This window comes from Ictalurus punctatus, chromosome 19 (assembly GCF_001660625.3).
Source record: "Ictalurus punctatus breed USDA103 chromosome 19, Coco_2.0, whole genome shotgun sequence".
Classification (NCBI taxonomy): domain Eukaryota; kingdom Metazoa; phylum Chordata; class Actinopteri; order Siluriformes; family Ictaluridae; genus Ictalurus; species Ictalurus punctatus.
The window spans coordinates 23,385,831-23,400,506 of NC_030434.2; the positions used below are offsets into that span (position 1 = coordinate 23,385,831).

Here is a 14,676-nt window from a genome sequence, read left to right on the forward strand (position 1 = left end):
AAAATCCTTTTCATTTTTAATATTCTCTAGGGAATTATCACACCGCTTGTTCTTCACAATGCTCTGACTCATGGTTTCTTTCTGTTCTCGTTCTCTTTCCCGCTCCGTGTCTTACAGGTGTCTTTAGCAGCTGATGACTCTTCCCTGCAGCCTCCCACAACCTTCGGTGACTCATCTTCCTCTACAACCTCTTCATCCACCTCGTCCTCGTCCTCGAATCTCTCCAGTCCTGAGAACACACTGCACAGGGCCTCTCCTCCTCTGCGTGAGTCAGGGGGCGATGTGGTGGACGGTTTGCCCCCTGCGCCCCCCGGCGAGCCGACTACAATCGGCCGCTTCCAGGTCACCACCAAGAGTGAAACCACAGTGGGCCGTTTCTCTGTGAGTCGTGCCGCTGACAAGCCAGTAACTCTCATACCCGGGGATGCAGAGTCTCCAGAACCACCACCCCAGAGTCCTCCAGCTATGGGCAACGGCCCTGCACTCAGTCCTGAGGGCAAGAGCCAGATGAGCACGAACAACTCCTTTAACTCCTACTTCAGCAGCGATAACGACTCCGAGTTCGAAGACGAGGACTTCAAACGGGAAATCGACAAGCTACGTGAGAAGTACGTTTCTCTCTCCGTTTTACCGCTCATGAAAAAACACATTACTTAAAGACGTATGTTTTCAATATACAATATACGTCACAGTGTTCAGTTTCGTTGAGGTTTTGCTAACAATGTCACAGCAAAATAGTGACGCTAGTTACCTGGTCTTGGAGTTTAAGCTTATTAGGATTTTCTCAATTATTTTTTTAATGAACATACATATTTAGTAGATGGCACTACTCCAAATCCTAAATTTAATAATCATATGATTAACACAGTAAGATATTACTTTTGTTTTTTTTATTCCCTATATTGTATTTCTTCATTTTCTTTACCTTTTATTTACCTGAACTGAGACAATACGCACTATACATCTCAGAAAAGTTTACACTATTGTATTGAGAGATTATTATTATTATTATTATTATTATTATTATTATTATTATTATTCTGGTGTTCAGTCCAACTCTCTGTGTAATAAGTGATTCTCTTGCTGAGGTCTGAGATGTTCCACGTAGTTCTTATTGTGTTGGTAGGCACCTGATGGAGAGTCAGGCGCTGTACGCTCGTCAGAAAGAGGAGATCGATGCTCTTTTCGCCCGTGTTGGAAAAGTCCCTCCCGCCATCATAAACCCACCCGCAGTGAATCTGGCTGGCCGCAGGCGCCGACCCACCAAGAGCAAAAGCAGCAAGTCGAGCCGCACAAGTTCTCAGGGCAGTAAGAGCCCGGTCCAGCCTGGTACGCTTTTCTTCTACTGTCTTCTACACCAGAAAACACAAAGTGGGTGCTGATCATGTGTTCTGCGTGTGTGTGTGTTAGGGAGCACCACTTTATCCACTCAAAGCGCTCCCTTGGTGTACCCGACCCAGCAGTCCTTTCACTCCCCCAGTGGGTTGGGAGAGACAGGGAGCAACCCCCTGCTCCAGGCTTTCAAGCCCTCACCCTCCAGCGAGAACCTATACTCGGCCTACACCAGTGATGCCACGCTGTCCGCCCCCAGCCTCTGTCTGCCCACGCATGGTAACATAATCACCCAAACAAATTGCACACGTACCCCCGCTTCTAACTCTTATGCTGTGCCACAGGCCTTTCATTCCAACATAATGAGCAGATTTTGCTATTTTTGCAGATTTAGCTATACGTTGTTGTTTATTTTAAAAGCTGTAAAGATTTGCAGCCAAAGTTCTAGAGATCATTACAGAATGTTTTGACTAAAATAAGAGTCATTTGTTTAGCATAGTATTGCTTTGCCTAAAATTCGAGAGTAAATCCATGTTCGACAGCCTTTTCTTCGACGTTATTTAAAGAATAACGTGTATGCTGTTGTAGGAAAGTAGTTAATGACGAGGTGATGTGATGCATGAAGCTGATTTATATTAATCCTATAGGAATGACCCTGCAGACTCCTTCCATAAATATTCAATAAACGTCTCCTTAAAGACAACTTGACTGTGTCAAGAGTTCCACCCGTCGATGACGTGAAGCGTCCACCGTACACGTCCCTGTGAACGAGCCGTTACTATAGAAACGATAACACAACCGGTCATTGGCAAGCTGCACTATTGTCAGAGCTACTGTTCTAGAAATTTAATCAGCACCTTCTGACCAATCAGAATCGAGAATTCAACAGCACGGTAGTATTAGTTTAATTCCTTGTATGAAAGTAGCAGCATTTCTGTGTCAGAGCATGGAAACGCTGCTTAATGCTCGAAAACCTTCGAACTAAAAATAACCGTTGTTCTAAAATGGTTAATAGCTTTTGAACCGCCGATCCAATCTGTATGCTTTAAAAAGTCCCGTTAAGTGGAGATTCCCAGCTTTGTCTCGGCTGGACGTTCGGATGCTCCGTTAGTGAATATGGATACGTCATGGTTATGCGATCACGTTCTGCAGCATGGGTTCGTCAAGGAAACCCACGCAGTTTGTTCCTGAGCCAAACAGTTGCTGCTTAGTCCCACCCTCCTCGTGCCCAGATTGGTTCAAACTGTTATCTACTCCACCAATCAACATGTTTCCTGGGGGGGGATTCCTCATTTGAAAGACACATCTACATCGTCAGTAAATAAAATACCTTTTTTTTTCAATTAGAGTAATATTGTAATAAATAGCTATAACTTGCTAAGGGAATGTTAGATGAAGACAAAATTTCATTTGGAAGTCTAAAACGTCCAGGTATAACTTTCTCAAGAAAAAAATCCAAACTTCGGGAGGTTATGTTAGAGTTCACTGTAAAAAAATAAATAAATAAATAGTTTCTGGCGTTTTTCTAAAAATTCAGGATAAATTCATCCATTCTCAGACAAAAAAAAAATAAATACATAAAATTGGAACTTTAAATGAGCTAGATTGAAAAATAAAGTTCTTCTGTTTAAAATGATATATGGCACTTATATAGCGTTAGAGCAACCAAAAAAAATACAGGAGAGTCAGATTTCCCCGAAATCGATCTAGGTCTTTAAGGTTTAATTATATAATTTCGCTAAAAGTTGTATATTTCTGTTAGAATCTCTGCCTTTTTATCATATATTAAGGTCTTTGTAGCACTTTGTACAAGGTGATGTAGCTTCCTGTTTCTGAAGCTCCTCAGCGCATGCTTTGGCCTAGATGTTAGGGTTAGATGTGCTTCTGCTTGCCCCCTTCACTGAGCAGTGAAGCTCCATGCTCACCAATCTTTTGAGCCATGGCTACTTTCTGTCTTTCTCTCCTTCTCTCTCGCTCTCTCTCTCTGGAGCTCATGACCTTGTTTTCCATTCCTACTATGTATTTGTATGTCTCCTTCTTCCTCTCCTTTTCTGTACCTCGTGCTTTTTCTCTCTCTCTCTTCCTTCTTTTTGTGCCACAGGCTGTGTAAAGTTCAGCTGTGGGTCGGAGAGAGTGACCTTCAAACCAGGTGGCAGAAGGACCCGTTTTCTGAGTACGCCGTGCTTGGCTCTTTGTGTGTAACGCTTTTCCTTTGTCTCTTTTCCTACACTCTCACGTGATTCTTGTTTTGGGAACACTTTCTGGAACGCGCAATCATCTCAAAATGATCCAGATTCACCACTAAAATGTTTCAACCACTAAACCGACATTAGAATTGAATTCTCGTGCGTCACTGTAGGCTCGAATGGAGTTGCATTAAGCCTCCATACGGTTCAGGCTACTTTTAATGACCGAATTTAATTTAATTTCTGATTTGTTCGGGTCAACGGGGAATAACTATATATATATATATATATATATATATATATATATATATATATATTATAGACGATTGAAAGATCTTTGCATCGTATTGTTGAGATTAGTTACTTGCAGTGGTGTGTTTTCAGTAACGAGATGTCTCCATAATCATCACCAGAATCATCCGTGATCCTACGTTCTTTTACGCTCTTACCCTTAAAAACAAAACACAATCCTTTTGGGTTTATTTTAACCGCTCAACCATCTTAATGCATTACACCTCGCTCAAATACTAAAGACTTTAACCTTTACAATATCTATTTAATACATTTGTGCCTTAACCTTTTTTTATTTTTTTTTACTGATTATTTAACTTCTTTTACTGACACTCGAAACCAAACCACGGATTCATTTTGAAATCTTTATGCCTTTTTAAACGTAAATTGTTTACAATAAGCCTAGGATTTTTTTTTTTTTTTTTAAATAATCCTCGCATACTGTTAAATGTGTCCTGTGTTTGGTTCATTGCACTATGATGCACTTGTACGTAAGTCGAGTGCAAAAATTTGCACACACACACACCTTTCTTTTCTGCATGAAGGAATAACTTTTTTTTTTTTTTAAATGTACCTTTTTATTTTATTTTATATTATATATTTTTGAAAATAAGTTATTTATTAGAATGTGCCACATAATGACTTGAAGTAAATGTGCTGAGTGTTTTAAGGCATGGAAAGTTGATGAGAGTCTATGGGGTGGAAAAACCAAGACCTAAGACAGAAATGATCCATCTTTCGCAGAGTTGAAAAGCATGAACTGGAGAACGCATTCAAGAGTAGAGTAGTTATATGTGTTTAGTAATCCCTTATTTTTGATGATGAAGGAAAGCCTAAATTGTATTAAATGTCTTTTTGGTGGCATAATTTCAAAGTTAGGGTACACAAACTTTTGTGTCGTGTATTAAGGTCTATATGCAGCGCTTTAGAGCCTTGATCTTCAGCTCTATCACAGTAAGTGCACATGTCTCCCATTTATTTATTTAAAATGAGAGAAAGTCATGCTGAAGGTTAGCTCGTTTGCTCTATTTTCTGTTTCCGTTTAAAAAATTTTAGCGCACAGTGTTGCTGTATCAGGCGTCGAGGCGCGAGTTAGCTTTAGCATAGCAGGTAAAGATGCTCTCCCTGTAATGCATTGTGTTGGAAGTGGAGTGACTTTAATACTGACTCTCTTCAATCCCGTGCTTCTCTCCATGCTTCAGGGAAGATGGTGAAAAAAGTGTGCCCCTGCAACCAACTCTGTAGTAATTATCTCTCTCTCTCCTTTTTTTACGTCCCCTACTCTTCCTGTCCTCCTTTTCCTCTTCCCTCATTCCTTCACTTCCTGTTGTGTTTGTATATGTGTGTATATATATATGTGTGTGTGTATGTATGTGTGTGTGACTTGTTTGAGCATGACACGCCGAGCACTGCTTAGCACTCATTCCTGACTTGAGCATTTCTCTGTCCTGATGATCCATTCATGTGCTGTAAATGTGGCATGTCAAGATTAATAACGTATTTTCCACTCAATTTGAGCCAGTGCCCTAACCCTTTTCTTGCGCAAACACTCAGAAAATCGAGCACACGCTTCACCGAGAGGCATTCCTGTTCCTAGCACTGTTCATTACCATAGCAGGCAAGTGAATACGCTCCAAATGGACTCGCCTGAGCTCTCGTCAGATTACATCCAAGCCAATCGAAAGCCTCGCATTCCCCGCACTAACCCTTATGTACTTGGCTTTCTTTCTTTCTTTCTTAGGGATAAATCGATCACATTTGCTAATAACAATATCATGAAGCACACTGTGGCGCGCAAAACATCAATTCTTCAGGCCACAAGAAGCAAATCTATTTGGATCGCTTAGGTTATAAGTAGTTCAACTATTTATTTATTTATTTATTTATTTATATTTTTTTCACCCCAGTGGCAAACGATAATAAATAAATCGTTTCAAGTCATCAGTTCACCATCCTGCCTTCGGTTCACATCGAAGGTCCCACAATGAATGAGTGCAGGCATTGAAAAACGAAGAGTCCTAAAGTTTTGGAATCAGTTTCGACACGTTGAAAATGATCTGTTCCGTGCGAATATGGGAAATCTTTCAGTTGGAGAGACCGTGAATATTTACTTTTATTTGGAAAGTGACCAGCCAGAATTGAACAAATCAGGGATTGAAATGCAGATAAACCCCTCTCTCAACGATTCAGACCACAGGTTTGAAATATAGTCGCAAATAAAGTATGGAATACCGAGACCTTTTGATAGATTTGGGTGTCTTATTTAAAAAAAAGAAAAGAAAAAGTTATCATGAGCATGATCATTAAAAAACATGGTGGTGTGCCGTCAGAGGAAAATAATCAACAACTTTGTGGTGTGAGGTGTTTTATTCCTCTTATTCAACAGCAGTTTGCCAACGATTACAAATTCTATATTTCATGATGGTTTTTTTTTTTTTTTATCCAGTTGCAGTTACATTTAATATTGTGGAACGTCTGTGAAACAACTGTGCTGAAAAAAATCGGTTAAGACCTCCTGACTAATCAGAATGAAACATTTAACGCTGTTGTAGAAATATTAACAATGTTATATCACCTCTTATTTAGCTAAGCCTAGTTAAGATTTCAGCAGCAGTTGTATTAGTTGATTGATGTTTAGTGTATTTAAAAAACAAAAACAATAATAAATAACCCACCTAGTTGTTACTTGTAGCCTTTCTTCCCTTTGCTCGTTCACTTTATCCTCACCCGTGAGAGCTACAGTATAATACACCCCCAGATTAATGTGCTTTAATACGTGCTGGCCTGACTTTGGTTAAGGAACTAACATGGTATTGTGAGTTAAACGGCCCGCCTGCTTTGAAGCGTATAAAACCTTCCATAAACCGCACATGGCTCTGAAACGTCTCATCAAAGCAAAATGAATGGACGTCATCCAGTTAAATGCTGAATTCGAGCCGTGTCTGCAACTTCCTTCTAGTGTTTTCCTCCTGTGAATTGCTTTGCTTCAGGCTTTGTTCTTGGTTCCGTGTGTCCGTTGTTCTCTTTTCTTTCTTTTTGCTGCTGCTTTATCGGAGGCTTTTTGTTCTGCATCAGAGGCCGATCCCCTTCTGACATCATCGGAAAAATATAGCGTTTCTCCATTTCGTTCCCGACAAGCCCGAAAGCGTGCCGTTCACCAGGCTTTCATTCGGATCATTTATACGTGTTCGTTTTGAATTCTTTTGCTGTACACGTTTGCCGCTCTTTGTTTTGACTCATACACATGAGACATGAACATGAGTAATAGCACAAGAGTCAGCTTGCATACATCAGTTATCCTCAGACATGTCCGTAGGAGCCAAGGTGATGTAGTTAATACATAATTAAATGTAAACCGTGCATGGATCCTTTTTTTTTTTTCTTCTTCTTTTCTTTTCTTAGAGTTTGGTCATATGAGGCAAGAAGTAGGTTTTGTTCTGCTCAGCATTAAACATCTTTACTAGCAGGAATTTTTTTTAATTATTAATTTTCACTACTAATTCAGACTAGCTGCAGTTATGTGAATAAACAGACTTGTCAGAGGAAAACCATGCCCTCTCCCCCACCCCCCCCCAAAAGAATAAAAAATGAAACGAAGCCCATAATAACTGCCGGGATGCACTTTAAGTTTGAGTCATCGCAGTTCATTTAAGGTTACAGCAGTGGAACTTAGACTGCACAGTAATCTCCATTTCCATTGCTCCATGGCTCCCTCTAACGCCGCTGTAGCTCACTGCAGCAAGCCAGAGCGTGAGATTGAATCCTAACAGAGATGAGATGAGACTGGAGCACCGTGTATGTGCTTTCAATGATGTCTTAACTCTTTCACCGTACCCCTGTTTTTCAGGCTGGATTCAGAGAGATAAAATTACCCCTTTAGCCTCAGAGCGGACCTCCAGGTGCTGATTAGGGCTTTTCACCACAGTCACTGTTCCCCTACACACCTAGCGTGATGTGATGTATACGAGAATATACATGAACACCTCGATATGCTCTGTGTGCTTGGATTGTATCTGTTAAGCATGTTTAGAATAAGATGCACCTAAAGCCCTCTCTCTCGCTCTGTCTGCCTGTCTCTTCGCTTCAGGGACGAACAGCACAAACACAGTGGGCGGACCGGGGCAGGGGCAGAACCAAACGCAGCCTCCTTCCATTGCGTCCCAGAGCCGGAAGGGCACGTTCACCGACGACTTGCACAAGCTGGTGGACAACTGGGCCAGAGACGCCATGAACCTGTCCCAGGGCAAGAGGGGCTCGAAACCCCAGCAGCAGGCCCCGTCTCAGAGCCACAGCTATGAGGTACGATACTGCACGGAGAGTCAGCGTAAAAATATAAATACAGTAGCGTGCAAAAATTTGTACCCCCATGGTTTCTGACTGAAAAGACATATAAACATATCTACCATTTACAAGTGATCTATTGAAAAGTAAGCATTTTAGTAAGTTACAAAAGAAATGTCAGTGTATCTTGCAGTAAGAGACACCAAAATATTCTAAATATACTGCAGAATGAACAGAAAAATTCTGCCGTCCCCTCCCCCCTCTAAAACTGAGAGGATCTAAAGACTGGGTAGAGAAATGTGTAAGATGATTGAGACGGCTGACAGGTCAGAGGGTTTGGCTGTTAATATCCACACCTACATTGTTTTGACTCTTTTTGGCACTACGTTTATAAAAACACTATATAATTTATATCATTCTTGATGTATACTAAATCTTATTTCTTGTGTCTCCTCAGATGATTCCTTCTGGAAGCATGGCCCGCAAGTACTCCGCTCCGGGTCAGTTGTGTCCCAGCGTGGCTTCATCCATGCCCAACCCTCCTGCTACCTCTCTGGGGGCACGGAAAGGCTCACTGTGCCCTGCGCCTCAGTACGGCTACCCCTCTGCATCTTACAACGGCCCATGGGCCAGTGTCTCAGCCACACACACTCAGGCCCTGGGCCAGTTTCCCACAGCCCCGGGCACGGCCTTCCACATCAACACTCTGCAGAAATCAGTCAGCAACCCAGGAGGGCCTAATTTAAGGACCACATAAGGTTGGGTCTAGCCTGTGCTAGGCCACGAGAGAGTGAGAGAGAGAGAGAGATGAACTGGTGGTGAGGTTGTTGTGAGCTTAGACGTGTGTTGGAGATAAGCCAGGGTTTGTGCACACATACACAAACACACCTTGTGTGGATGAATCACTCCTGCGCTCTGGTTTACATGCCGTGAGGTGAATGCACACCGGCGCAAAGGAAAGATTAAAAAAAAACAACCACAATGGGAGCAATGTTAAAGCAGCCAAAGAGGATGGTGACCATTTTTTCTTCTTGTTTGAAAATCTCACGAACGTGTATAGCGATGTTGCTCCAGAGTAGCCTGAGGACGAGCTTGCTAAGCTTTCCCTGACTGCTTCACTTTATTTCACACACTTTTAGTCAGTTGAGGTCCCAGGTACCAGTGACGGAAGAGGGGGAAACGAGATGGATGCGCCCCGTCTCTCCATTACAAACTTTCCGGCATCCTGGTATCTGCTCTAATGCTATGTAATGCAATAATTCTAGAAATTAAATCAAACGCCCATTTTAAAAACACAGGAAGTGGCCTTTAGTAGAGAAAACGAGTATTCATGTACAGCTTCTCTTCTTTTTTTTTCTTTTTTTTTATTTTATATATACGTAAATTGGGGTATCATTTTAAAGTTGTGTGGATTTTCACGTGGTCAGAGGCCATTCAGCCACCCCTGAGAGTTTGGACTACAGAGCTACGATAACTATAACAACTCCCAGCTTGCTTTGTAGTACACCGTCATGCTTACCGTCCACCTCCACCTCTCGTCTTGGGAGTTTTATTTTACCCTAAAAAATTTATTTAATTAACAATAAAGATCAATACAATTACCCAACCCGATTTTTTTTCTCCTCCCCCCTTTAAAGTCAAAAACTAGTCCTGCGCTATTAATTCAGTTTTGGAAAGAACGTCCAGAGAGGCTGGAGGTGAGGTGGAGATTTATTTACCCTGAGCGAGGAAGGGGTGCCTGTGTGGCTTGTTCACGCATACTGCAGGCTGGTGAAGCTTTAAATCTACTATCTCTTAGCATTGTTACAGCTTTTATAATCCTGAGCGCATTAGGGGACCTCTTTACGACAGGTTGAATTTTTTGAACTGTATGTTTAAATGAGAAAAGTTGTGTTCTGTACGGACCTGTATTTATCCATCAGTTATTGATGTTGAAACACTGTGATTTATTATTAATGTTGTTGGACAACATAAGTTTAAAGCAATGGTAGAAAAAGGGTGGAAACGAGGAGAGTTTATTGCTATTCGGTAAAAGGTAATGTAAGGCTAGCTATTACCTTATTACAGAACTTATTGGAGACACTTTAACCCTTTTCCCCCTGCTTTGTACTTCTTTCTTTGTATTAGATAAATGTGAATGTAAAACTGTTTCGATTAACGTACTTGAATAACCGGTCCGTTTTTTCCCTCCTCCCCAGTGCCCAGAGGGTGCTGGAGTTTCTAGTGCCTTGCATTCTTTCTTTCCTTTTTTTTTGTTTTGTTTTGTTTTGTTTTTTGTTTGTTTTTTGCTTTGTAATTTAATTTTGTGGCAGCAGAGGTAGGTGTGTAGGTGCCTAGTCGGTTGTTTGCGTGAAAATTATGGCGATTAACAGGCTGTCCTTTAGGGTAGAGACTCTTGAGTTTGGTGCCATTTCTTTCTTTTTCTTTTTTTTTTACATCTGGTTAAGACCAAAATGATCTGGTGATGTATAGTTCTAGCTTATTACTCTTAGAAGGGGTGCGGGGTTTATGAACTCTTTAAAGTGTTGTCTAGCACAAAAGGTCAGTGATAAGATTTTGGCCTGGGCACTAGTCTGGTGGACAGCCTGTCTCCAATTTCCTGCCCTTTAGCCTGCTTGCCAGTGTTCTCAGATCAATCGCACCCCCTTTCAAGGACCCTTGCATATAGCATGTTACCCTGCCATAATAGTTTGTAAATTCTGTAAGCTACACAATTCTCTTTGGGGCAGCAGATAGACAGTTAATATCAAAGAGTAACCCTTTGTTAACTCTGGCAGCGATGCAACACGACATGGTATTAATATTGAACCATCGTTGGTCCTTTAGAGCGTCAGAAGAGGAGCGAGAGTGGGATTAACTTTTATGCAACTGAGAATCGATGTGATGAGTAACAGTGGGAATGATGGACAAGTGGTATGCCCAAACTGTTAAACATCAGTGTTTGGGTTTTTTTTTGTGTTTTGGTTTCAGATATTCATGCGTTGATGCTACAGGCTTTAAGAGTTGAATACACCTATAAAGAATGCCGCTGGTGTTTCCAGCTGGACGGCATCTACTCAAACCATTTGTAGTTTGTGGTCTAGCCTACGTTCTGCATCTAGCTGTATAGTTTATCCAGGAGCTACCAAGGAAACCATGGCAACCAGCGTTAACTCCAGATAGCGAAGTGCAGAAGTGAACAGTGACTACAAGGTGAAATGTCGCTGCTGGTCTGAACGCAGGGTTCTCCAGGAGGTAAGCAAGCACACGGTCAGCGCTCAGTTAAAGAGGAGCTACACCGATTAGTTTACTGAGCTGTCCCATGTTAAAGCTTGTTTTTTTGGCGTAGACGAGCCATTCGAGTCGGGAAGTGCGGTAGTCTTGTGTCGGCTGTGAATCGGAAGTGTCCAGATGAGGTGAGTAAGTTGAGTGAAGTCAGTATATTGAGAGGATTCTGAGAGTCAGTAATAAAGAATACTAGTCCCACAGGTTTGTAACCACTTTCAGTTTTGGGTTTGTCTGCATCTCTGCTTCAGCAGCGAGGCCCCGTATTGTCGTAGATGCAACAGGCGACTTGTGGTTAATCAAAATGAAAGTTCAGTTCAGTTGAAGGACCAGGAAGGTGAAGTGTCGTAGGTGTAGGTGGCACCTCGCCAACACAAGACTCTGCCTCTGCTGCGCTGTAGTGTCTGAAACGGCGCCGCTTTCCTACTTGCGCTGCCCTTTATCTCATACGGTTCTCAGTTTATTGTAGAAATATCTACCGTGTGCTTTTCATGCAGATCAGTAGCATTTTAAAAGGTCTTTTAGCAGCAATCACTTGATGCCACTCACATGGTCAGCAAAAAAAAACAAAAAAAACAACCCAAAAACAAATAGAACAATGTGTTTGTGTAGGTTAGAACTTCTGTGTAGAAGTCGGTGGACGTGTCGCCGCGTATCTGTGAAATCTACTTAGAGCAGAAAAACGCCAGCTTTAGAAATCCGTAGAGCGGCATGAGCAGGTTGCAGCTACAAGGTATAGAGCAGTGAACCTAGTCATCGTCACGACTGATCACTGATAGGAACTGCTAGAGTACACGCCATGGCCTTTAAGCTTAGCTGTCTGCGTCTGGTAGCAGAAAAGTCCACGTTATTAATACAGTCCATTAATAGAGAACTACAGAATAGATTAGAAACCGTTTACTCTCTGTGAGTGGCTGTATTGAACTTTCAGTATTTAAAAACAAAAGGTTTTAACGATTTGTTTGTTTGTTTTATTTTCTTCCCGCTTAGTTCGTACTCAGTGCTTTATCTGTAAATCTAGAACGCAGTGCTTGGTTTGGTTTTTTGAAGCTGAGATCAAATCCAAATTTTCCAGTTCCGTTAATTCTGTGTTCGAATGAAACCCTCAACGACTAGCATACGAGTGCCATTCCTACATTTCTCATGAGTTGTAGTTTGCTCTGATTTTATTTCCATAAACCGAGCACCTTGTTTACGGTTAGAAAAGTGATTATTTAGTAGCTGCAGTGCAGAATATGCAATATATGTAATAATGGGATACACTGGGTAGAGACCATGTCCCAGGTTTACTCCAGTAGTAAGGAGAATTTACTGAATTCACACGTGCTATTACTCCAGTATCACTTTTTTTGTTTCCGTTTGGAACGTAGACACTTCTACCGTAATATTATCCTGTTTACGCCTTCACCTTCCACCTGTCACAAATTGCCGCTTAGGAAAGTGCCAATATGTAGAAATGCAGTTCACTGCACCACCTGACACATTCAGAGAATAATAATAATAAACATGCTCGTCTTTCTGGGAAAAAGAACTTGCATGCTACTTTGGTCACTAGTGATATTCACCACAACGTCACAACAGTCTCCTGCATTAATTGGAATGAGTGTCGTCTTCTTTTTTTTTTTTTTTTCCCCCTTCCATTTTGTCTCCTGTGGAAAGAAATACATCCGAACAGTGTGTTTACTTAATGCTACTGACCTGTCATTAAGTTATTTTGTTTTGTACTACTATCCGAGTTCTTGATTGTGTGTCTGCCATTTAGTGACTTCGGTGATTTTTCTTTTCCATACACTATTTAACATTGTGCAAAATGTCTAAAAAAAAATAAAATAAATAAAAAAAAAAAAGAAGAAGAAGAAAAAAGGTGAATAAAATGAAAACCAAACAAAAACATGTCATGAATCATTGGCAGCATTTAACTGTTTAAATGGTTTGCACTGTAGGATGTTGAGGCTTCATACAAAACTGCTCTCCAATAAAACACAATTTGTTACATTATTTGTAAATTTAATAAATGAAAGCCATTTAAATAAATTGCACTGTTTGGCTTTGATGAGTGGAAATGCACATATTGTGCTAAGACCCTTTGCAATGTAAGGATTTAGCCAAGGTCTAGCTTGTTCAGATATTGTTAGCGCGTGTGTGTGTGTGTGTGTGTGTTCGTGTTCAGTGCAACAAATGGCATCTTCGCATGTAAAAAATATTGTGAATATATTAAAATATATCTAGTATTTCCTGTTATAAAATTAAATTATGAACCTATTTCTAGACATTTTACTCACTTCAAGCTTGAAATAGACTTGTTGGTTCTGTTGGAACTAATTTTAAGCATTTCTAGAAAGATTAAAGATTAGCTGCCAATAAAAGATTAAAATTCAAAGCTTGACATGTGTACAAGCGTCTAAAACAAGCTATATGATCTCATATTTCATTTATAATAATAAATATTAGACAAATTTGCCCTATATATATATATATATATATATGTTTGTGTGCATATATGAATGTGTGTGTGTGTGTGTAAAATATATATATATATATACCCTTAGCAAGATACCTTTTTTTTTTTTTTTCAGTTCTATTCATGAGTAACAATAAAAGTGCTGATTTTCACAATATCGTACACTATATGGCCAAAGGTTTGTGGACACCTGACCATCACACCCATATGTGGTTCTTCCACAAACTTGCCACAAACTTGTAAGCACACAATTGTATAGATCTTTGTATGCTACAGAATTACCGTTTCCCTTCACTTGAACCAAGAGGCCCAATCCATGCACAAAGTCAGCTCCGTGAAGACATGGTTTGCCACGATTGGTGTCTAACACAGAGTCCTGACCCCACTGAACACCTTTGGGATGAACTGGAACATCTGTGATTGATCTCAATAATGTTCTTGTGGATGAATGGACACAAATCCCCACAGCCACACTCCACAATCTAGTGGGAAACCTTCCCAGAAGAGTGCTGGTTATTATAACAGCAGAGGGGGACAAACTCCATATTAATGCCCATGGGTTTGGAATGGGACTACAGCTGACCATTGACCCACATACTTTTGGCCATATAGTGTATGATGTAAAACATCATAATGATACAGATTGATAAATGTTCTGTGTTAAGCACTGGTGTTCAAGTTCAGAGCAAGTTTTTCCTGCTCTAACCCACACACACACACTACTTACTAACTAACCTGGTCATTGATACGGTGACCACTGTATTGCATTTTAAAAATCTAAGTTTCATCCTGAATGCTACATAAACAAACCAGAGGTATGGATTGTTTTTCACTTCTTCATTTAATAAAAAGTAATCTTCT

The 14,676-nt window shown here is 40.7% G+C and overlaps 1 protein-coding gene across 12 annotated transcripts in view; it reads left to right on the forward strand.

Moving 5' to 3' along the window:
- Window positions 1-13,388, forward strand: part of wnk1b (WNK lysine deficient protein kinase 1b) — a 97,938-nt gene extending 84,550 nt beyond the window's left edge. For 5 of the 12 annotated variants that reach the window (XM_017494319.3, XM_047162358.2, XM_017494326.3 and 2 more), the window contains 7 exons: window positions 118-608; window positions 1,127-1,329; window positions 1,411-1,611; window positions 3,434-3,526; window positions 5,012-5,053; window positions 7,897-8,108; window positions 8,548-13,388. In XM_017494319.3, coding sequence (XP_017349808.2) covers window positions 118-608; window positions 1,127-1,329; window positions 1,411-1,611; window positions 3,434-3,526; window positions 5,012-5,053; window positions 7,897-8,108; window positions 8,548-8,847 — 1,542 coding nt within the window. In that variant the 3' untranslated portion in view covers window positions 8,848-13,388. Of the gene's footprint in view, window positions 1-117; window positions 609-1,126; window positions 1,330-1,410; window positions 1,612-3,433; window positions 3,527-5,011; window positions 5,054-7,656; window positions 7,709-7,896; window positions 8,109-8,547 lie in introns of all 12 variants that reach the window. The other 7 variants (XM_017494321.3, XM_017494322.3, XM_053688064.1 and 4 more) reach the window with 7 other exon arrangements.
- Window positions 13,389-14,676: the final 1,288 nt, after the last annotated feature.